The 25968-nt window shown below is 37.4% G+C and overlaps 1 protein-coding gene across 3 annotated transcripts in view; it reads left to right on the forward strand.

The window, feature by feature from the left end:
• SPINK7 (serine peptidase inhibitor Kazal type 7) overlaps positions 1 to 25968 on the forward strand; it is a 31563-nt gene continuing 5595 nt past the window's right edge. Inside the window, exons 1-3 of one of the 3 annotated variants that reach the window (XM_054487928.1) lie at positions 37 to 209; positions 11388 to 11451; positions 16632 to 16801. In XM_054487928.1, coding sequence (XP_054343903.1) covers positions 16765 to 16801 — 37 coding nt within the window. In that variant the 5' untranslated portion in view covers positions 37 to 209; positions 11388 to 11451; positions 16632 to 16764. Of the gene's footprint in view, positions 210 to 11387; positions 11452 to 16176; positions 16268 to 16631; positions 16802 to 25968 lie in introns of those variants that run through there. The other 2 variants (XM_054487929.1, XM_054487930.1) reach the window with 2 other exon arrangements.

Below are 25968 nucleotides of genomic sequence, written 5' to 3' on the forward strand. Positions count from 1 at the left end.
AGGAACAGGCAGTGTGACACTAAGGCACAGCACATAGGCAGAGATAGAGCTGTAACAATAATTAGCCCAGGTTCAGGGAATACACGTACCATGCCAAGTGCCATAGCATGTTTTATGTGCCTTGTGTCAATTGATCCTCTCCACAGTCTTATAAGCCTAATACCATTATCACCCCCATACTACAAATGAGGGAACTAAACTCACACAAGGTAAGTAAACTATGTAATCTTGTAGTTCATGAAGAAGGACTGAGATTCAAACTCAAATTATCCTGCTTCTAACCACAACCTTATGTTGTCAAACCCAAATGGAACCAGAAAAAAAGAGGACAGGTAGAGGTGATTATAAGAGATTTTCAAAAAAGTACAGACCCATATCTTCTTAAAAATATTAGTCTCTTCTTTAAGAAAGTATTCTCCCTAGATGTAATAATGAATTAATAGTAGTTTCAACAATTTAAGGACATTGAGCAAGAGCCTGACTCCTCTAGATAAAAGTGCAGAACATAGTTTATCTCTAACCACTAGGACAGCTTCCTCATATCTTCATCTGCCTCCTGATTTTGCAGACCCTTGATCTTCAGAGTGTGCGTAAGGGCCAGCATTGGGAGCTGTTACCAATGAAGAATTACAGATCTCACCTCAGACCTACTGGGTCGGATTCTGTATTGTAGCAAGATCTGCAGGGCGCTTGACCTGCAGGGCACATTGCAGTTTGAGAAGAATCGGTTTAGAACCCTTAGGGCAATTTTTCAGAAAAATGAGTGGATTATTAAAAAATGGCTTTGTTTTTTCCCTGAAAGACACAAATACTTCCAAGATATTGTGGAGCTTGTTGTTAATGACTCTGAGAAAGATTTACTTCAGCATCTTTAATGGTTAGCAGTCAATGGTTAAAAAAACAAGCTCTAAATCCAAACAGTCTGAATTCAAACCTCAACTCCACCACATATTATTTAAGTGACCTCCAGCAAGTCATTAAACTTAACCCCTCTGTGCCTTAACTTTCTCGTGTGAAATAAACTGCCGTTGGTACACAGGGACTACATAAGGACTTGTTTTTATTATTACTATTGCTTTACAATGATATCATTATTATTTTATTATCCTTATTGTTATCATCACCATCATCATAATTATCATTGCTCTGTTACTTTCTCTTGCTACAGATAGGAAAATTTACATTACCTGGGAGAAAAACAACCTTGATAGGAGGTGTAAATCAATTTTATTTGAAGCCACTGAATGAAAAAATATAGCTGCTCAGCTCTCATAGGACATCATTCTCTTCTTTGAATCTTACAATTACTATGATTCAACTATGACTTCAGGCAAATGATCCTGGTTTTATCTTTTCTATGACCTCAGCTCCAGTTCCAGAGCTCCAGTCTCCTGGTAGACCCTGTATCTGAATTTTCTACCATCATCTTACAATACAGAGATCTAAAACTCAAACAAGCATCTCTCACCACAGGCCAGCTCCTCTTCCCTATTTCAGGCCATGGAGCTTCATTTTCCCAGTCATGAGGCTGAACAATTTTGCTCTTTCTTTGTCCCTCCATGGCTCTACCTATGGCCATACAATCGTCAAACTCTCTATTGAAGTTCTTAAACCATTTGTGTTTAAGGATCATTTTTTCAAAAACTTTCAAGCCATCAAAGACTAATATTTGTATAAAAGACAATAAAATGGATCACTAGAAAAGGAAATAATAAAAAGTCAAAGAAAGTATAAGACCAAAATTTATCACATTCAGATATAAAATCAATTTCAATAAACCCAGTAAGTACAAATACAGGGAAAGAAAAAAATGAGAAAACTGAACTCATTTATAGAAAGTATGCATACAGGTGATCAATATACCTAGTTATTACACTCATAATTTTTGCTTTTCTGCAATTATAAATATTGAGTAAAATAGCAATTTTACATATGAAACACCTATATGAGTATTTTGAAAGAATATGTTCTTATAGCTGTTAAAAGATTTAGTGTACTCCTTGATTATTAACTCATCTAATTTATTGGTATCAATGCTGCCTCCAGAAGAGTCTATATATTTAAACTCTTTCTGTGTTGTTCTGCTTAAATAATGCTCATGTTTGAAAAGCAAATCTCACAGGAAATATTTATGTTAAATTTAGAAAATACATGTTAAAGCAATTTCAGCAAGCTCAGGATATTCTATTTTAACTGTTAGATGATATTAAGAAAGTGATACTGTATTTTCAAAATTAATCTTCAGACCTCATTAGTATTCAGTTCTAAAAAAAGTGGTATAAAATTACAGTTAATAAATTACATCTGATGAAAGAAATAGATTCTGGTTCTGTAAAGTTGTTATGTATAAGTATTCTTTTGACAGAAAATAACATTTAAATTGGAAACAAATGTGTAAGGTTTTGCTGCTAACTTTTCACAGATGTTTAATATCAAAATTACCACTACCACTTATTGCTAATTGTTGAATCATTTACATATGTCATAAGAACTTGTAGAAACTGTTTATCCAAGCATCTAACTTTCATTTTTTTGTTAGTTCATGAAAAACATTCTACATTCTTTCCTTGAATGGAAGTATTAAAATCATTAAAAATACCAAAGATCTCAGACAAGTAAATAAGTATGGCTCATTCATATCCTTAAAAGTCTGAGATCAAACTGGTTTCAAAACTTGCCATAACAGGACATTTGTGTGGTAGTTGAAATATTTAACAGAGCATTTCTACTTAAAAGCTATAAAAGACAGTAACTATTGTTCAGATCAGCATCCATAATATTACATAATAAAGATAATAGTATTCAAGAAGTAATGCTGTAACCTTATGTAATTCAGTTTTTAATGTCATTAAGAACACTTTAGTTCAACTGCTTTTCTTTTCCATAGTGAGACTTTCTCCATGAAGGTAATAGTGATTTATATTCTAGTACGAGTTCTTTCATCTAGGCAACCACTCCAGCATGTTTTCTTGTCATCATAGGTTCAGTATCAAAGTATATAACTATGCAAAACTTCAGTTTAAGACCATATTTGCTTACAATGTAATCTTTCAGAATTTTAGGTAGCTCAGAGTTAATCACATTTGTTGCCAAAGAGGAAAAAATAAATCTTCCTTCATATTTACATCACCATGTGTAAATTACACAAGTGCTAGTCAAGTTACAGTGGAAGATGTTTCAGCAGCTTCACTTATTCTATGAATTAATATTTTATACCACATGTCAGCATGCTATGGTGTTACTAGAAACTGATAGCTGAGCAACCATCTTTGCCAAAAATTCACCCAATATTTCCAAGTAAACATCTTTGATCCAATCTCTCGCTGATGTCTCAGCAAATGTATATGCTTATACTAATCTGCGCAACCTGTAGTGACATTTAATAAGAAGCCCACAAAGCACTAATACACTTATGTGAAACTTTAAACTTTTTTTTTTTTTTTTTTTTTTTGAGAGGGAGTCTCGCTGTCTCCCAGGCTGGAGTGCAGTGGCGCGACCTCGGCTCACTGCAAGCTCCGCCTCCTGGGTTCACGCCATTCTCCTGCCTCAGCCTCCCGAGTAGCTGGGACTACAGGGGCCCGCCACCACGCCCGGCTAATTTTTTTTTTTTTTTTGCATTTTTAGTAGAGACGGGGTTTCACCGTGTTAGCCAGGATGGTCTCGATCTCCTGAGCTCGTGATCTGCTCGCCTCGGCCTCCCAAAGTGCTGGGATTACAGGCGTGAGCCACCGCGCCCGGCCAAACGCTAGTGTTTTCACTGCTTAATTTGCCAAAACATTTCCATAAGTGATGAAACACTATGGTTTAGCTGTTCATAATGGCTATGAAATTAAATTCAATTTTATATGGTAACATACATTGGAGTAAAACCAATACAAACTCATTTCATCTTTATTTCTTCTGAGTCAATTTTATCATCATTTGTTTTACTACTTGTACTGTATTCAGAATAGGTGTGTCTATTTCTTGTTAAAAAAATCCAGTTAGGCTTATTTTTCTATATATAAATTATGGGTAAAGTGAATACAAATTTGAGTTTCCTAATTTATCTAATAAGGTTAAATAAATAAATTTTTAAAACAGGTTTATCTAAAATTAAGATAATTCTAAAAATTAAAAAGATATAAATTATTCTTTTTTTTGGACTGTTATACATTTTGGGGACAAGTAGTGCTGGAAGAAGCATGAGCAAAAGCCCTAATTTGTACCATTTATTCATTTTTGCAGTGTAAATACTCTCAAGTGGTCAAATTCAAGCTGCCCTTAGCAATCAGTTTGCAAAATCCCTGAATACTTGAGGGATTCTCAAGGGCTGATGTAAGCTGACTCTAGCACACTACCTTAAGTAAAAAAACTAAGCTTAAAATACTACATATTGTATCTTATCGAAATTTAAAGCATTTAATTCTTTCGCTTTGTTAAATAGCCTATTAAAAAGATGGAAAGACAAACTGTAGACTGCAAGAAAACATTTGTAAACCACATATCCACTAAGAACTAGTGTTTAGGATATATAAACTCAACAGTAAAGAACAAACAACCCAATAGAAAATGGACCAAAGTCTCTCTCAGGGTGTACTGTCTATTCTGCACCTAACTTCCAAATATTATTTTTCCTTTGTAATAAATTGCCCTATGCTGCACCTCATTTGCTGTGTGTCTCTTGTTTCAATTCATTTAAACTATGAAGACAAGAACCAGGGTCTCACAACAGCCATCAACATTGTTGGTGATAGGTTATGTTATTTAAACTTTTATATACTTAGCTATATTTTATCCCCTTTGACAAGCGAATGTCTAATACTAAGAGTGATGTGTTAAAGTTTTCTATTATTATTTTGTTTCTGAACACTTCTCCTTGATAGTTCTGCATCATAAAATTGGCTGTATTTATTGTAAGTGGAGTCTTTAGCATTGTAAAGTGTTCATATTTGTCTTAATTTGATGACTTTTGGCCTAAATTCTACTTTGTCTGTTATTGACTAAGGATCAAGGGGCTAAGAATAGCAGAAATAAGCATCACTGGAGGATGGAGTTCATACATACATAATTTATCTTCCCATGTTTCTTCCCTTGCTGTATTACTACAGTTGCCAACAACAACAACAACAACAAAATTTGCCACCTACTACTATGTTGCTTAGGACAGATCCCTGATCCTCTCTGAGATCTACCTTCCACATGTGTAAAATGCCCGTATTACTTCTTAGTGTTGTTGTAAAGACTAACAGCACTGACAGCATTGGCAAATTGCGAACTTTTTTTATGGTTGTATTTGAAAATGAGAGTGATATAGGCTTCATTATCAATGATAAGGTAGAAATTTCTTCTAGAAAGGGTACTGCGTTGTCACAATATCCTGGATCAGCCTCCACTGGTAGAGGAACTCACAGGAAATCATCCACCCAGATTGGGCCTAGATTTACTTCCATGGCACTTTGATGTTCCCTTCATGTGCTCCAGAATTAAAACAAAGATATCCCAGACAACCTGCAGGGAACTCATTGAACGTACAAAAGACACATGGATATATCAGTCACACTCACAGGAGAGTGAGGGAACACCTAGTTGTATTGACTATTTCTTTCCTGTCTCAGAGAAGAGACATGGGTAAGAAAAAGACTCAAACAATTGAACCAACCCTTTATTACATACTTTGCTACCAATAAGTGTATACAAATCCCATGGATACAGATTCTATCTCTGTGACTTACCATGACACATGACACACAGAATTATTAAGTAGGTTGATAAAGTGTGTTATGGAAGCATGAATGTCACAAACCAAAAAGAATACAGAAAAGGACTGAACAATATTTCTAACAAGCACAGTCATGGTTAAGAGCATGAAGACAAGACAGATTCCAGCCCTTTCCTCTTAATCCAGGAAGGCTTCTTAGAGTAGGCAGGGTTTCACAAGCCAATTGACTATACAAACAGTCGAGCTAGGTTGGTTCTTGCATTGCTATAAAGAAGTGCCTGAGACGGGGTAATTTATAGAGAAAAGAGGTTTAATTGGCTCACGAGTCTGCAGACAGTGCATGAAGCCTTGTGCCAACACCTTCTCTTCATACCTTCTGAACTCTGTTGCTGTCTCAGATGCAGCAGCCCTTTATGCTCTCTGGTTCCAGTAGACTTGACTGCCACTGTCTCTTTCACTTTCCCCTCTTGCTGTCATTTCTAAGTATTTATTTCTGGAAGGCAGATATTCTTCTTCTACTGACTTGTATCTCCTAAGATCATTTGGTTTATTTTCCTTCTTGGCCTTCAGGGGCCAAACTGCCTAATTCTCACAGCTATACCATTCCCTGTAAGTCTCTTGCCTTAGGCTTTAACCCATTTTTCAATGACTCAAGCCTCTTCTAATTGGGCCAGTCCTGCCTCTTGGGCTCCTTTCATCATCTGGGGTGTAATCTAAGTTTTCCCTTCTGTATTACTAAATGTTCCCAGCTCCTCATCTCCTGCTATCTTCTGTGGCCTCACCATTTGTTCTTTCGTCATTGCTCTAGCTTTACGTGTCACTTCCATCATTCTGTCTCTTGCACAGCTCTTATTCATTTAGCTACTCCCTCACTTCAAATGCTTTCATTTCCTCACTGCCCCAGTTGTCACCTCATGGAGAACTAGAGCAGAGCTTCATACGCACATTAGAATTCCTAGGAATTTTATAGACCATATCTGTCTCCAAGCTCCTCCATTCACTTTGTTTCTCTACTCTGTTTTCATATCAGCGAATGTCTATTCTCTCTACTGTCCTTGTATCAACTTTCCCTCTTTCTAAATGCTATTCATCTTCCTTGAGCTGATTTGAAAAGTGCTACGTTCCACCAGTGCCATTTCTTGCTTTGGTGATTTAGCTCTTCTCAGCTACACAGTTTGTCAGCTAATCTCACTGACCAGATCTACGTCCCTTCCTCAACACACACTTATTTTGCCCTCAGCTACTTTTTACTCCTCAGTTGCTCACCTATCCCAGATGCTCCTATAGTATGGAACCACATCCATTTCCTGAACTTTTCTTATCTTCTCCACTATTTAATCCACCGTTGTGCTGTCCACCATTTCCACTCTGCTCATTTCTTCAACTTTTCATATATCTTACTAAAATGTTCCTGCAGCTATAATCTCTTGCCCTTGCCAAGCCACTTGAGTTGTCCTGATGTTCCTGATCAATTGTCAGAAACTGTCCTCAAGGGCTTTTAAGAAATTTTTTTCCTCATTGCTCATTATACTAATTGTCTCCTTGTTCCTTTAATTCTTTCAAATTTCTAGTTGATTCTATACTTCAGCCTTTCTCAGACTCTTAAAACTGTTCCCAGCTGTTCCTGCTGACCTCAGTCACAAAGCATATTTACTATCTTGCTCTATGCCCTAAAAAGTGCACTTTCCTGTTGTTTGCATTTTATTGTATTTGTTTTGCTTCTAATTGATATTTAAATTATGCACATGTTCATTTCCTAAATTGTTCCCATATCCCACATTACTCCCAAATTCAGTAATTATCCCTATCTGGAGTTAGCCAAACTATGGAGATCAAGGGCATAGTCCTTCACAAGACTGCTCTCACTTCTGACACAAATTGCAAGTTCAGAAGTTCCTATAACCACTCACAGGTTCAACAATTTGCTTGAAGGACTCACAGAACTCCCTGAAAGCTATTATACTCATGGTTATATTTTATTATAGCAAGAAATACAGATTAAAATTAGTCAAAGGAAGAGACACAGGGCAGGGGAAGGCAAAGCTTGCTTTGTCCTCTTTCTGTGGAGTCAGCACACATTACTTTCTGTGTAGCATCAATGTGTGACAATACATGTGGAGTAATACCAACCAGGGAGTTTCCATAAGCCTTGGTGTCCAGAGTTTTTATCAGGGCTTTATAGCAAAAGCATGATTGATTGATTGCTTGATTGCCCACATGGTCGAACTCAGTCTCCAGGTCAATTGGAGCCCTCACCCTAAATTACATTGTTGGTCTTTCTGGTATGAACAGCCCCACCCTAAATTGTCAGGTGTGGCCAGCAGCATCCTAAGATCTGTTGTGGCCAGATGCTGCTCTAAACAAGGACACTCCAACTTAAATTACATCTCAGAAGTCAAGAATAAAGGCCAAATCCTTTTTTGGAAAAGACCAATTTCTTCATGACACAATTCCGTATCTCTTTACTACACAATTCCATATTCTCTGATGCTACCATGTCCTACACAGTGTTGGGGTTAATTTAGTACTCATTTCTTCAACTCTTTCTTCTCTGTATTTGTGCTATTATTACTCTTTAGCTTTTTTCACTTTTCCTATTTCTCAGACATTGCCCAAATAATCTCACTTCTTTTTCATGGTCCCCATTTCATCATATACTTTAGTTTTTTTCATCTCCTACATAAAACTGGAATTGGAGTTTGTAAGGAGGTCCCATTTTTTAAATTGAAAAGCTACCACTACCTGGCTGGTCACGGTGGCTCACACCTGTAATCCCAGCACTTTGGGAGGCTGAGGTGGGCGGATCACGAGGTCAGGAGTTTTGAGACCTGCCTGGCCAATATGGTGCAACCCCATCTCTACTGAAAATACAAAAATTAGCTGGGTGTGGTGGCGTGTGCCTGTAGCCCCAGCTACTCAGGAGGCTGAGGCAGAAGAATCGCTTGAACCCGGGAGGCGGAGGTTGCAGTGAGCCAAGATTGTGCCACTGCACTCCAGCCTGGGCAACAGAGCAAAACTCCATCTCAAAAAAAAAAAAAAAAAAAAAAAAAGCAAGCAAGCAAGCTACCACTACCTTTACCTATATGTTTCTAATCCTCTTGCCATCATCAGGAATGCATTTTCTGTTGCAGTGCTTTTCCTTCAGTATTGTCCCAGGGTTCATAGAGCCTGATTCCTTTCTTTCATGCTTTCTTTTTCTCCCCCCAATCCATCTCCTGCATCAAGGCTTTTATCTCAGGGTCTGTCTCATTTCCCATTATCATTTTTTAAAAAAATGTTTTCCAATGTGGAAAAAAAACCTAAGGATGTTTTTCATAGTTTAAAATTTTGGTCAAATTATAACAAACCCATCAAACAATAATGTCATTAGTAACAAAGAACCAGCTGAGATGGGTGGTATAATAACACCCATCTCTTAAAGTTAACAAGACATTTCATTTTTATTGCATCAATGCATCATGGATTTTTCCAGCAAAGCATTTTGATTTATAATATTTATTTGTATTCAAAATGGAAGCATTACCTTGTCCTGTTTAATAATTTAAAATATAATGCATTATGTTAAGGCAAGTTAAAAAGTACCACTAAATTTTAATAATTTTTCTTTAAGATGGTTTTCTTTAAGGTTTTCTATATCGAAGATGAAACATTCAGTAAAACACGTACATTTATAGAAATGTTAGGGAACTTCCATGCACCTATGTGAGTTCTATAGGTACAAAGACAAAAAACTATTTTAATGAAAAATCATGAGAAAAATTAACATATACATATATAGCATGTAAAACATCTATCACAAACCTTTTTATAAATATCGCATTTTTAAACTACAAATCTCTCTTAAATGAAATATAATAATTACATGTTTAACATTTTCAAAATAAGCTATTAAAATACCTGGCATGTATTAAGCTATTAATTATAATCTTTTGACTTTCACTGTATTTTTTACACCAGTTTGTTAAAACGTATTGTTTTTTACTGCAATATACAACCATTGAGTATATAAATGTAAAATCTCTGGGAAATTTATTTTCTAAATACACTAACTAAAGCTTCATAATTCCTAGACAATTCTTCTTCATATGATATGATTTTTATTGTTACATATTCTGCTTTATTATGTGATGTTTATTTCAGCCAGAAATATCTCATTTTTGAATTAAACAATTTTTATAGAATTATATTGCAAATAAAAAATTTAAAAGTTGTTCCACTACACTAAAAACAGTCTATCTTTAAATATTCTGATTAACACAAATGTCATGAGTTGTCTCACTACTAATTTGTTCCACTTTCTTCTGGAGGACAGTTTGTGTTTATTTTGTGAAGTCTGTCACTAGCATGTTGGAGAAGAGCTGTGGGCTTTGGTTTCTGAAGACTGATGACCTTGTGCTTCTCTGGTCTTTGGGAGTTCTAGGAAATGATGATAAGATCTTACCACCACACCCAGTATCCTGGGTCATAAGCCTGAATCTGGAAAGACAACATATAACAGCAAAGATATGTCTCTACAGATAAATACAGGTAGCTCTGTATCCTTATTCAGCATCTAATTCTGTCCAGGTCCCAAATACCAACTCTCATATGTAACACCCCCTTCTCTCCAGTTCAGTCCAACCACTCTTCAAAATCTCCTTAATCCTACTTTCACACACTCCTCATGGGAAAACCTGAGTCTTTAAGGCATGAAGTGCATGATCTGTCCCATCTTTGATTCTGGATTATGGCTGTGACCAACCCCATTATCTCTATTCAGAATTTGGAGTAATCTATCAGTATGTGGAAGAGATATCTGCATTCATGTATTCATTGCAGCATTATTCACAATAAATGTGGTATGTACACACAATGTAATACCATTCAGCATTAGAAAGAAATTTTGTCATTGGGACAATATGAATGAACGTGGATTACATCATGTTAAGTGAAAGAAGTCAGGCACACAAAGATAAATACTGCATGATCTCACTCATATGTGGAATCTTCAAAAGTAAATCTCATACAAGCAGAGAGTAGAATGGTAGATACCAAAGGCTAAAGAGAGAGGAATTGAAAAGATGTTGGTCAACAGACACAAAGTACAGTTAGACAGGAGGAATAAGCTCAAGAGATCTATTGTACATCATGATGACTGTAGTTAATAACGATATACTGCATACTTGAAAATTGCTGAGAGATTTTTAAGTGTTCTCATCACAAATGATAAGTAGGTGAAGTGCATATGCTAATTAGCTTGATTTAGCCACTCTACAATGTATATATATTTCAAAGCATCATATTGTATAATATGAACATACACAATTTTTATCTGTCAATTAAAAATAGAAGAAGGGAAAAAAGAGTGAGAATGCTTTAAGAAGAAGCCACTGTCCACACGCTCTGCCAAATACCCACATGGATTGACTCTTCCAAACAGGAGCATGGAAGCTCCTGATGTCATCAGTCATCTTAACCTGGCAACCAGGGCAGTTGGAAGGAAAACATTGAGGGATGACTCACTTTTCCTGGAGATCAGAGTTAAACAACATCCCATGACACTGATGCAACCTTTTCTAATCCTCCAGCACCATCTTTAATAACTCACAGACATTTTTTAATCCTTTCCCCACAAATGCCACATTCTCTCCATTTAAAACACAAAATATTTTGGAGTCCTATCTACTCCTTTCCATTCTCATTTCAGACCTCAGAATGTTGAGAGGAGGACATTTGACAAGGAATTGACAAAGTTGACAAGGAAAGTTACGGTAAGAAGAAATGGTAAAACCTCACAAGAGGGAGACAAGTATATAAAAAAGACTCCAGGTACATTATCTTATTGAACGAAAAACTTTGCCCCAAATACTATGTCTTGCAAAGCTGTTTTCCTTGCCATTTACTAACATTTATGTGCATGGCCCTGTATTAGAGAAAACTATACGTTAGTCCAAACTGCACCATTTTGTAAGGTCCCCCTCCATTTTGCAGACCTTGGTCAGAGTGAAACATTCCATGGGGGTTCAGGCCATGAGAAACATCCTGCCTAGCCACCTGACCCCAAAGCACAGGAACATCCTTATCATACCCTGCTGGGCAAAGGCCCACCTGAAGGAACATCCCTATTATATCTTGCTGGGCAAAGGTCCAGGGAACATCCTAATCACATCCCACCAGAAAAACGGCCAAACCATCGGATCATATAAACATCTTATCAATATTTTCACAGGCAGCAAGCCAATACTGCCCAGACCCCTCCTACCCAGGCCTATAAATTACCCCAGCCTGTAAGTGGCAGTTGGCTCTGGCATTAAGCTGGTCCCCAACTTCCACAGGTTGCACCAGCAATAAACCTGCATTGCTGTAGAAACACCAATTCTCTCTCTCTCTGCCTTTCTTTAACTCTTGCCTTCCCTTCAAAACCTAACATTATATACAACCCTATTCTCAGGATCTTAAAGTCTAGGACATGTTTTGGGATTAAAGAGAAACCCCATTGAGATTCTAATAAAAAGCCAGAAAATTATGCATATGTTCACATATACTTCATATTGTGCATAAAATTTAAGGGAATCTGTAGGTACCCTAATGACTGTCTTTCAATTATAACTCAAAAACTTTAGCTATAACATTTATAGATATATAGATACTTTGATCCAGAAATTTCACTACCATTGATGTATCTAGTATAATATCACCTATACAAAAAGACTTATAGGAAAAATCTCTATTTCAAGGCAGAATATGATGCTTTGGTGCAGGTGGGAGAGAATGCCATGAGAGGACAGATTTTTTAAAAGTGAATGTCACCATCACAGAGTGTATCATCATATCCGGGGAAGCTTCTACTGACACTCCTAACTTGTCATTCTAACAATCTTAAATACATTCAGCTTTCCATGGAGTCTTTAAAGTCCTGATTGTGATCCACTGCTTGAACTTTGGCAATAACACATCTAACATTTCCACCTGTAGCAAAATTTTATTTTGCATTTCTGTCACTTAGAAGTTACTAATAAAACATTGTCAAAACTAAACAAAGCTTGATACTATTCAAGTGGTCAGAAAAAATTTTATCAGTAATACTCTTGCTATAGGGAAATAGCTCAGCGTAAACCAAACTCAACTTTGATTTGTACAGAAGTGACTGAGTGTTTTAAGAAGAGGACGAGGAATCGAGAGTAGAGAATAGTAGGGGCTTGAGCAGTCAAGGTCAAAGTTCACAAAGATCAGGGCAAGAGGAGTTAGTTAATGTGGCCAGGCCAGCTGGGTTTGTTAACTGGTGCTTATTCCAAGAAGAAACAAACTTTTTTTATGACAGGAGCAGACATGCAAGATAAAGTGAGGCTCCCACTTAAGTAAGGCACTTATCCTCTCATGGGGACTGAGAACAAGATGAAGTGGTATCTCCCTGAAGGCTTGCAGTTCAAAGAGACAGTGCTCAGGTCTTTGAGGAAACAAGTTTTGAGTTTATATTTTAAAGGGAAGAGAAAGGATTCCTAATTGCAAGCTTTCTAAAGTAACTCCTTTAAGAGGGGTTTTAGAAGTCTATCTGTCCATCACCAGGTTTTGGCTGGAACAAAGTAAATTCTCCCAGCAGTGTTAAGCTTTTGTAGGCTAGCATTTTATGGAAGGCTGGAGTCATCCTAGGGATGTGACCTTGAGCTTTTGGAAACTATGCTAGGGTTTGTTCAGAACTCTTAGTGCATTTTGGTAAATATGGGGAGGAATAAACAAAATCTTAGGTGTTGAGAACCTGCAGTTTCTCTAGGCCTAGGTGAGAAGAGGACTCAAAGGAGCCTGACTAGGTTTGGTCTAGGAGGAGCCTTTGTCACTACAGAAATACCTCATTTTGCTGCATTTCATTTTTGTACTTTGCAGATATTGTGCTTTATATAAATTGAAGGTTTGTGGCAATCCTGTGCCAAAGAAGTCCATTGGCACCATTTTTCCAATAGAATATGCTCATTTTGTGTCTCTGTTTCACATTTTGGTAATTTTCACAAGATTTCAAACTTTTTAATTATTATTATATCTGGTATGGTAATAGTGATCTTTGATACTATTGTATTGTTTTGGGGTGCCACAAACTATGACATATAAGATAGTGAACTTAATTGACAAAAGGGTGTTGTTCTGACTGCCACACTGAGTAGCTGTGCTCCCATCAATCTCCCTCTCCCTGGGTCTCCGTATTCCCTGAGAAAGAACAATATTAAAATTAGTCCAGCTGAAAACTATACAATGGCCTCTAAGTGTTCAAGTGAAGAGTTGCACATCTCTCATTTTATTTTATTTTTTTATTATTATTTTTATTATTTTTGAGATGGAGTCTTGCTCTGTCGCCCAGGCTGGAGTGCAGTGGAGCGATCTCAACTCACTGCAAGCTGCGCTTCCCAGATTCATGCCATTCTCCTGCCTCAGCCTCCCGAGTAGCTGGGACTATAGGCGTCCACCACCACGCCCAGCTAATTTTTTGTATTTTTAGTAGAGACAGGGTTTCACCATGTTAGCCAGGATGGTCTTGATCTCCTGACCTCATGATCTGCCCGCCTTGCCCTCCCAAAGTGCTGGGATTACAGGTGTGAGCCACCGTGCCCAGCTGCACATCTCTCATTTTAAATCAAAAGCTAGAAATGATTAAACTCAATAAGCTTAGAAGGCATGTCAAAAGCTAAAACAGGCCAAAAGTAAGGCCTCCTGCAACAAATAGCCCAAGTTGTGGATGCAAATAAAAAGTTCTTGAAGGAAAGTAAAAGTGCTACTCCAATGAACACATGAAAAAGAAAACAAGGCCGGGCACGGTGGCTCATGCCTGTAATCCCAGCACTTTGGGAGGCCGAGGGGGGCAGATCATGAAGTCAGGAGATTGAGACCATCCTGGATAACACGGTGAAACCCCGTCTCTACTAAAAATACAAAAAATTAGCCGGGCATGGTGGCAGGTGCCTGTAGTCCCAGCTACTTGGGAGGCTGAGGCAGGAGAATGGCGTGAACCTGGGAGGCAGAGTTTGCAGTGAGCCGAGATCGTGCCACTGCACTCCAGGCTGGGTGACAGAGCTAGACTCCATCTCAAAAAAAAAAGAAAGAAAGAAAAAGAAAATAAAACAGGCTCATTGCTGATATAAAGTTTGAGTGGTCTGAATAGAAAATCAAACCAATCACAAAATTTCCTTACGCCAAAGCCTAGTCCAGAGCAAGGCCCTAATTCTCTTTAATTCTGTGAAGGATGAGAGAGGTGGAAAGCTGCAGAAGAAAAGTTAGAAGCCAGCAGAGGGTATTCATTAAGGAAATAAGTCGTTTCTATAGCATAAAAATGCAAAATGAAGTGTTGATGAAGAAGCTGCAACCAGTTATCCCAAAGATTTGCCTTAGATAATTGATGAAGGTGGCTACACTACACAATAAATTTTTAATGTGTACAAAACAGCCTTTCACTGGGAGAAAATGCTATCTAGGACTTTTATAGCTAGAGAGTGGAAGTCAGCGCCTGGCTTCAAAGCTTCAAAGGCCAGGTTGACTCCCCTGTTAAAGGAGAATGAAGCTGGTGACTTTAAGTTGAAGCCAGTGCTCATTAACTACCCTGAAAATCCTACTGCCCTTAAGAATTGTTAAATCTACTCCATCTATGTTCTATAAATGGAACAACAAAGCCTAGATGACAGCTCATCTGTTTACCACATAGTTTACTGAAAATTTTAAGCCCACTGTTGAGAACTACTGCTTAGAAATAATGACTCCTTTCAAACTATTGCTGCTCATTGACAACGCATTTAGTCACTCAAGAGCTCTGATGGAAACGTATAAGAAAAAGAATGTTGTTTTCACGCCCACTGACACAACATCCATTCTGCTGACCATGAATCAGGACTAATTTGACTTTCAAGTCTTATTATTTAAGAAAAACATTTCATAAGAATATAGCTGCCATAGATGGTGATTCCTCTGATGGCAAAGTAAATTGAAAATATTATGCAAAGGATTCACCATTCTATTTGCCATTAAGAACATTTGTGATTCATGGGAGGAGCTCAAAAGAACATTAGCAAGGGTTTAGAAGGTGAATAAAACTGTCATGGACAACTCTGAGGGGTTCAAGACCAGTAGAGGAAGTCGCTGCAGTGTGGTGGAAATAGCAAGAAAACTAGAATTAGATTGGAGTCTGAAGATGTGCCTGAATTGTTGTAACCTCATGATTAAACTTCAATGGATGATGAGTTTTTTCTTATTAATAAGTAAAGGAAGTGGTTTCTTGAGATAAAATCTACTGCTGATGAAGATATTGTAACAGTGTTGAAAACACAATAAAAAATTGAGAATATCACCTAAACTTAGTTGATAAAACAGTGGCAGTTTGAAAGGATTGACAATTTTGAAAGTTCTTTGGGTAAAGTTCTATCAAAAATCACTGCATGCTACAGAGAAATCTTTCTGAAAGAAAGAGTCAATTGATGCAGCAAACTTTACTGTTGTCTTATTTTTAAAACTTTCCACAGCTACCCCAACCATCATCAATCACCACTCTGATCAGTAAGCAGCCATCAACATCAGATCCTCCACCGGCAAAAAAATAACAACTTGTTAAAGGTTCAAATAACTGTTAGCATTTTTTAACAATAAAGATTTTTAAATTAAATTATGTCTATTGTTTTTAGACATAATACTATTGTACATTTAATAGACTAGAGTACAGTGTAAACATAATTTTTATATCTACTGGGAGACCAAAAAAATCTGTGTGGCTTGCTTTATTGCAATAATCACTTTATTTTTGTGCTCTGGTAATGATCCTGCAACATCTGCAAAGTATGCCTGTATATCAGACATAAGTAAAGGAAAGTCTTTTGAATCCACAATACATTGACTGAGTTTAACTTGGGTATAACCACAGGTTTTCAGAGTTGAATGAGGACTCAGAGACCATCTAAATCATCTCTGATTTCTTTTGCAGTATTCCTAGTGGACCAGCATCTACAGGATTTTCCACAAAAAGGAAACACACCTCATGATGAAGCATGAACGTTGCTGTAGAGATCTGATTGATAGGCAGCTCTGCTTACCTTAAATTCACAGCTACATTTGTGATGCTTTCAACCTTCAGAGCCTTTCACGACAGAACAGGTTTTTACTCTCTCTCCCAGTTAGTGATATAAAATGCATATTCCTACTTCTACTTAATGCATTCTCAAATTTTTCTTCTCCATTGAAAACAAAAACCCTCAAGTTACTAGAGTCATTTCTCATGACCTTTTTTTTTTTCTCTTTCTACCCTGGGCCATTTGATCTGGACATGCTACATTTAGGTAGTATCCATGTTTTAAATAAGTAGATACAACCTTAATTAATAAAGCCTTTTGATTAGCTGATAAATCTTTTTATAGACTATGTTTGGGCACTGCTAGGACTGGTGTATTCCTTGTATTGATGCAGTGGTGGTAGCCGCTAAGTGGGAGTAGGCAATGGTTCTCCCTCAGCCCTAAGGCATACATTTATCCTTTGGCCTTCTCTCCTAACAGCAGCTCTGCAAAGGGGTCTCTGCATGCTCAGATAATAATTATTTCAACTTAAACATTATTATGAGTCATTGGGGGGGAAGTGAAAAAAATGTGTTAAACATCTTAGTTTCCTCTTATTATTGAAGTTAAATTCAATAAAAAATGGTTAAATTATTTTAAGTTCCAGTGAGGTAAGTTTACTTATTTTGTTTTAATCCACTAAAGGAAAAGACATGATTTCTCCTGAATGCTGGATGAATTGTGAGTTACTCTATAATTTGGCTAATGTTGTGGAATCTTAGGGCTATTTATTAATTTAGCAATTATTTATTGCCTAGTTCCTACTCTGGGCAATGCATTGTGTGAGGTGCTAGATAGGCAAATTAAAAACAGGCAAGAGCCTGGTCTTGTGGAAGCTGAATTCAAGTGGTGAGACACAAATAATATACAAATAAATAAATAGGCAATGTCATATAGTCAGTATGTCAGTAATCAATGCTGTCGTAAAAATGAATTAAAAGTCATATGATAAAAAGTGAGGCATATAATAGGAATTGAGTAAATAGATGTTGAATGGAAGTTTGAGACTATAAACTCCTGGACAGAGACTCCACTTGAAATCACTGGAAGGAACACTTGCAATAAAAAATAAGAAGAGAGAACCAAGGAAAAAGAAAAGGTGATTTAAAAAAGAAACTAGATGGAAGAATTTTTCAACTCAATGCCATGTAGAATTCAGTATAAGACATTTTGCCTAGTTACAGAAAATACAGGCTACAACTTGCTTGATTTCCAAATTGAATGTTTTAAGGAAAAAACAGTCATTTTATATAATGCTGGAATTGAAGAAAACAGAATCCTTTAATATGTTACCACACCAGCTATTCCCTCTTCACTACCTGAGCTTTTTGCACTTCCAGACTGGCTCCTTCTGATAATTAAGGTGTCCTTCAAATATCACCTTCTCTGAGAAGTATTCCCTAGTCACCCGATCCAATTCATCCCCCATTTCCATGTTATCTCCTATCTCAATATCATGATACATATTTTTAAGATATTTGTCAGGATCTGAAATCATCTTATTATATTTCTTGAATTTTTCTTACTCTACAAGAAAGTAAGCTTCATGAAGTAGGGATCCTGTGTCTTTTTCAACTCTGTATCTCTAGTGTGGGGAACACTGCCTAGAACAGAGAAGGGAAATAGTAAAATTGGTTATTACTTGATGTTTCATTTTTATTAAGCAAACTTGTACTAATATGTCAGCATAGGGAGGACTTACAAGACTATGTACTATAAGGGGAAATATTAAGAGATCTAATCATCTGGAGAAAAAAAGACCTTGACAGGGCACTCTAGAACTGCCTTTGCAGGTCTGAAGGGCTATACTTGAAAAGAGGGTGCAGACTTGTTATGTTGGGCTCCATTGTTGAGAACTAGAATGTTGGAGGCCACATCCCAGTGGAGTTCTGTTCAATGTGATAAAGAATTTCTGAGCAGTTGAAGAAGACCAAAAATTCAATGACCTTCTTTGGTGATGAGTCTGCAAAATTGGAGTAAATCCTTATTATTTTTTTTAATGTTCAAGAAAACACTGGCACTCTTTAGACATTAGTAAGTGTTCTATAACATGATAAATAAACTGTAGCCAGTTAAGTTTTGGAAAATTGAGTTAAATAAAGTGAAAACTTGCCATATTGCAAAAAAATGTAATTGAACCTTTAATAAAATAAAATGTATTGTGAATTCCTCAAAAAGAAATGGAGTACCCAGAGATTCCCATGTCTGGTTGATCAGGGAATCTTATTTTCAAGAAACACTTATTAAGATTTTATGAAATACCAGGGTCTTGAAGATCAAAAGTCTATAGTTCTCCACATGTGAAAAGAATATGCATATTGAGGGTCTGGGGGTAGAACGTGATGGACTGAATTTTGTCACCTCAAAATGTATATGTTGATCTCTGGCTTAAAAAAAAAGAAAAAAAGAAAAACTTCGTCTGAATTACATTTAAAGAAGTTGAGTTTAATTGAGAAATGAATGATTTGCAAATTGGCAGCCTCCCCAGCAAGAGTAGGCTCTGAGACTCCGGTGCAGCCATGTGGTGGAAGAAAATTTATAGACAGAAAAAGTAAAGTGATGTACAGAAAATGACAGTGAGGTGCATAAACAGCTGGATTGGTGATGGCTCAGCCTTTGCCTTATTTGAACACAATTCCAACAGTTGGCTACATTTGATTGGCCAAAACTCAGTGATTGGCACAAGTGTAGGCTATGGTCTGTTTACACCTCCACTTGTTATAGTTCACGATGTACAGAGAAACCTTTAGACTGAACTTAAAATATGTAGGGAGGCAGCTTTAGACTAAACTTGATTTAACATCTCCAATGTGACTATATTTTGAAATATGGCCTTTAGGATAGTAATTAAGGTCAAATGAGGTCATAAGAGAGGGACTCTAATCCAATAGAACTGGAGTCCTTATAAGAAAAGGAAGAGACATCAGGGGCATGTACACAGAGAAAAGACCAGATGAGGACACAGTGAGAAGACAGTCTGCAAGCTACAGGGAGAGGCCTCAGGAGAAACCAGACCTGCTGGCATTTTGATTTTGGATTCTAGAAGTGAAAAAATTTCTGCTGTTTAAGCTCCTCAGTTTGTGACATTTTGTTACGGCATCCCTACAGACTAATACATTTCCTGTTGTTGGCTAACTCTGAGGTTACAGGTATCTTTTCAGCACTGAGCACAGGAAACATGATTATTTATTTACTTTTAAATGTTTTATTTTTTTTAATTGACAGATAACATTACATATTTTTATCTTGTACAATCTGATGTTTTGAAGTACATTTACACTGAAGAATGGTTAAACCTAGCTAACTAACAAATGCACTACCACTAATAGTTATCATTGTTGTGGCAAGAGCACATAACATCCACTTTCTTGACATTTTTTCAGAATAAAAATGAATATATCATCATTAACTCTAGTCACCCTGCTGTATAATAGTTCTGCTGAAATGTATTTCTCCTATCTAACTGTAATTATGTCTCCTTTGACCAATGTCACCCCATCTCCACCTTCTTCCTAATAACTCTAGCCTCTGGTATAGGCAATGTCCTACACTTGCTTTCCTGGCCTTCTCCCAAGCAGGTATCTCTCTCTCTCCAAGCTGTGCTGCCTGGGGTTAGAGCAGGGTGTTGTGGGTAATACAAAACTGTCTTTTCTACCCTATTCAATATATATTTTCTTCTTGTTATTTTTAAACTAGGTACTCTTACCTGGTTTATTTAGCTCTTGTCAAGATTTTTCCTGTATGGGTAATTGTTACAAATCAATTTTTCTGTTCAGGGACAATCACTGGAGAATCCTACTCTGCCATCATGCTCTGCTCCTTCCTAGTAAACATGATTTTTACCAATTGGAGCTGGGAGCTGTGTGTGTGTGTGTATGTGCTTACGCACGCGTGTGTGTAAAGAGTCTTCATCCAGATACTGTGAGGTCCCCTAGGAACAACATAAATTAAGAAAAAAAAAATAGTTGTTACTGTTCATCCAAATCACCTTGTTCTGTGATTGGAGCTATTTAGTCTCAATGGCCCAAAAAGAAGTGAAGGCATTCAAAGCATAAGATCCCTGGATGTGCTAACTCCCTGCTCTCATGAGATGCAGGGAACAACGTCTTGCCAGACACTAAGTCAAAATGCAAATATCCAGATTCCTAGGTCACTGTGCCCTCAGTGGTCCCAAGGGCATGATCATAATTGGGGCTATCTTGAAAAATAAAAAAGAAAAGAGTTGGGATGTGAAGGGGCCATACAGGGAAAGAAGAAGAGACAAATCTAAGCCAGTGATTTTTAAACTGTCAAAAGACCCATTGAGAGTGTTTGTTGGTTTGTTTGCTGGATGTCAAGAAGAAAGGCACCCTGGTGGGGGTGGGTGAGAGGTGCTGGTGAAGCAATGAGGAGGGAAAACCAGAATCAATGAATAAAGTTTCACCCTCTCCTTCCCACCTAGCCTCACTCCTCAGCCTTATTTATTGTATAAATTAGTGTACCATGGATGGCTTTTTAACTCAAAAACATGAACTACTAATCTAGGCTAATCTTACTAGATTTAGAGGAAGTAGAGAGCTCACATTGGAGAAGGGATTGTCACAGCATTGCTCCCTAGATAGATAGATGGGGATGGGGGACAGGATAGGAACCCTTGGCTCCTGGCTCTCAGTCCTCCCCTCTCTCCACTGGAGTGAACCCTCTTTCCAGATGATCCTCACAGATGAAAATGTCACACATTCTGCCCCAGTGTTCAGCTCCCTCTGCTGCTCACTCAAAACTTAAATGTTTTTCCTGACTACTCTGATTCTGCCAGTTACACTCCTATTATTTCAATGTCCAGTGAGTCTACAAATCTACCTTTTAGGTTTAGATTTAAAGGTAATACACCAGAGTGATTAAAAAGAAACAACAGGTGCTGGAGAGGATGTGGAGAAATAGGAACACTTTTACACTGTTGGTGGGACTGTAAACTAGTTCAACCACTGTGGAAGTCAGTGTGGCGATTCCTCAGGGATCTAGAACTAGAAATACCATTTGACCCAGCGATCCCATTACTGGGTATATACCCAAAGGACTATAAATCATGCTGCTATAAAGACACATGCACACGTATGTTTATTGAGGCACTATTCACAATAGCAAAGACTTGGAACCAACCCAAATGTCCAACAATGATAGAATGGATTAAGAAAATGTGGCACATATACACCATGGAATACCATGCAGCCATAAAAAATGATGAGTTCATGTCCTTTGTAGGGACATGGATGAAACTGGAAATCATCATTCTCAGTAAACTATCGCAAGGACAAAAAACCAAACACCGCATGTTCTCACTCATAGGTGGGAACTGAACAGTGAGAACACATGGACACAAAGGGGAACATCACACTCTGGGGACTGTTGTGGGGTGGGGGGAGGGGGGAGGGATAGCATTAGGAGATATACCTAATGCTAAATGACGAGTTAATGGGTGCAGCACACCAGCATGGCACATGTATACATATGTAACTAACCTGCACATTGTGCACATGTACCCTAAAACTTAAAGCATAATAATAATAAAAAAAAGAAATGATATCAAAAGAGATCTTATAGATAGCTAAGGCAGCAAATTATTCTGATGAATTTACAAATGTCACTAGATATATATCTGTTATCTAATTTTAAACATCTGGATATTTTGTAAATAAAAATTCAATTATTTTTAAGCTAAAAAAAAAAAAAAGAATCTTTAAGCTCTTTACCTTAAACTAGTCATATCTCTTAAGTTCCCATTATTGCAGCTAAATAGCAGGGAGAATAGCCATTCCTATTTCCTAAGATTGCTTTAAGTATGAAATGAGATAATGCACACAGCAGGTGTAGTGCAGTTCTAGCACTTCATAAGTGATGAATATATGGTTAATTTTCTTATTATAACAGTCCATCCTTAGAGCCACTATTCTATACCTGGATTCCTGCACAGCTACAGTGCTGACTTCCCTATTTCCCTTCAGCTAACTAACCCAAAAACTCCTCATACAGGCCTTGCTCCAATTTAATTCCCTCACCCTTCTCTAACCCTCTAATGAGTTATCCCACTCTTCCTTGTGACACCCCAAATCTATAAGGGAATAAATCCTCAATACTCTCAATTTTTTATATTAATTTTTTATGCTTTTCTTCAAAACCTTTTCCTATTTGTCCTGAGAATACTCGCCGGTAGCAGTTGTGGCTGCAGCATTTACCCCAAGAAGAAGGAGGTGACAATGCTGTCAACATTCCACAATTGTCTTAGTCCATTCTCACAATGCTATAAAGAACTACCTGATACTGGGTAATTTATGAAGAAAAGAGGTTTAATTGACTCACAGTTATGCAGGCTTAACAGGAAGAATGACTGGGAGGCCTCACAAAACTTACAATCATGGCGGAAGACAAAGGGGAAGCAAGTACCTTCTTCTAATGGTGGCCAGAGAGAGGGGGAGCGGGGAAGTGCCACACACTTTTAAACGATCAGATCTCATGGGAACTCACTCACTATCATGAGAACAGCAAGGGGAAATCTGCCCCCATGATCCAATCACCTCCTACCAGGCCCCTCCTCCAACACATGGGAATTACAATTCGAGATGAAATTTGGGTGGGGTCACAGAGCCAAACCATATCAACCATGATACTGTGATTGAAGTAGACAGCAGAAATGGAAAGAAAACTAAGGAGCCATGTGCCATGTGGATTATAACAAGAATATGGGAGCGGTGGATTTGGCTGATCAGATGCTCACTTCTTAACCAACTGAGATCAAATGTTTGGTATAAGAAATTCTTTCACTACCTTCTAAAAATTACAGTGCTGGACTCCTACATCCTGTTCAAGAAGGACAATCCTGAGCACACAATTAGCCATGTAAACTTCAGACTGACATCGATTGAAAGAATGCTGGAAAAACATCACAGACCATAGCTGCAATGTCTTTGAGGTCATCCATGCTCTGATGATGTCACTCTTCTTTGCCTGTCTGGAAGACATTTCCCCAAGAGCATAACACCAACATCAGGGGGGTGGAATCCAACTGGTCACTCCAAGTTTGCTGCTCACACAATGACAAGCATAGCAAGATCTGGAGAAAAATGGAATATTTTTGTGTATAATATGATGTTCTGCTTTGTGTTATTCTGTGCTTTGAAATTTACCAAATAAAAAAAAAACTACTAAATACTGATCATCATTTACATTTCTGTTACATTAGGATTAGAGATAAGTTCTGTTTAGAAATAACTCCAAGAACAGTTTTTGTATTTTATTTTCACATTGAAAATTAGATTTACTTCAGCCTCAAAGAGCATGTTTATGTAAAATTAAATGAATGCTGGCAGCAAGCTGCACTTTTTTTTTCTAAATGGGAAAAGAGCTAATTTTATTCTGCCTTCTTCATGATGAAACCAGGACCATAGTTATTCTCTCTTACAAGGCCTCAAGATTTTCTCCTTGGAGGACTATAAGGATAAATGAAAAAACTATCCTGAAATGGACTGCTTTTATCTTCACAGGCTTTGACTCTCATTTCAAAAACCTCCTCCATAATTTGTGCCTCAGTATCCGGCTGGAAAATTTCCTCTCTATGTAAACGGCTTCCAAAACCCAAACCAACCCCTCTCCTGATCCCTTGACCTTACCTTTCCTCATCCTTTTCAATGGAGAGACATTTATCTCCACCCACTGGATACACCCTAAGGATCATTATCTCAGCCCCACCCCTGAGAAACAGTATCCGACAACTTGATTCCTAGCCCTGTCTCAATAAACAATTGTTCTTATTTCCTATACCTACCATATTTTGCCTAAACCTTGATCTCTAAACACTTAAATGCCTGTACCTTGTGTAGCCCATCAGAAACTTCTGGAACATTTAACTCTCTTTCAAGCTTTGCCACCTCCTAATGCAGTCTTTAATGGTATCCTCAAGCCTCTGATGTATCCATTCCCTATCTATAAAACCACTGTTCCCTATTTCTCACTCTGTGTCGCACAAACTTTGGGAGAAATACGAGGAATAGTACTAATTGGGCCTCCTAAAATCTAGTTCTAACTTTTCTAGTGGCCATTAATCTTTAGATCCATTGCTGACTATCTGACATGCTGCCAAGTCTTCTATCATCTTTCTCAAGCTCCCAAACGAACCCAGTTCTCCCAGTGCAAAAAAGCAAACCAGCACTGAACAACTACAGCCTACCTTACAGTGGGCTTCCCCCATCTCTCCTTCCTTACCCTTCAAAATATGCCTGTCTCTACATTTATCCACTCTTCTCTCTCATGTGTCAGAGAAAATGGTTTTTCATCTGTGCTCTTAACCTTATTTTCTATCTTTCTATATGTCTCTAATTAGCCACTCTCTACCATGTATCTAAAATTTCTTCTTCTCTTTGATTTTAAGACATGCTCAGTCTATCCTAGATCTTTCTGTAGCCTCAGCTTCTTCCATTCCTCCTTTGACTATCAAACATTTAAAAAAATTCTGTGATCCTATCTTTTACCACCATTTTGACCACCCTTTGACCCTGTTCCCACTCCTCTTTGATAAAAGTGCATTTTCAAACTGCAATAAAGATACCTCATCTTGAAACATAATGGCTTTTTCTTAGGATTCATTCTTTTCAAACATTCACGGCAAACAATGAACCCTACAATTACTTCTCCTTATTGGAACCTTCACTTTGCTTCTTTTCCTTGACTGAACTCAGCAGTTTCCTCCATTAATTCTATCACGATCCTTGGAAGATTACTTAAATCCTCTGAGTCTTAACTTACTCACTGGCAAAACTAGGGTAACAAAAATTCCTTCCTTAATGAGTTGTTATGAAGAGCACATTCCATATTATTAGCTACCATATATCAAGATCTAATTATGAGCTTGGCACCCTGATACACAAATACACACAAACCACACAAACATACCACACAGACACCTCACAGACATGCATCCATAAGTGATTATATGCACAGTTGACCCTTGAATAAAATTGGTTTGAACCGCACAGGTTCACTTATACATAGATTTTCTTCTACCTCTGCCACTCCTGAGACAGTAAGATCAACTTTTCCTCTTTCTTCTTCTCCTTAGTCTACTCAAGATGAAGACAACAAAGATGAAAACTTTTATGATGATCCATTTCCACTTAATTAATATAAATATATTTTCTCTTCCTTATAATTTTCTTAATAACATTTTCTTTTTTCTAGTTTACT

Source organism: Pongo pygmaeus, chromosome 4 (assembly GCF_028885625.2).
Source record: "Pongo pygmaeus isolate AG05252 chromosome 4, NHGRI_mPonPyg2-v2.0_pri, whole genome shotgun sequence".
Taxonomy (NCBI): Eukaryota; Metazoa; Chordata; class Mammalia; order Primates; family Hominidae; genus Pongo; species Pongo pygmaeus.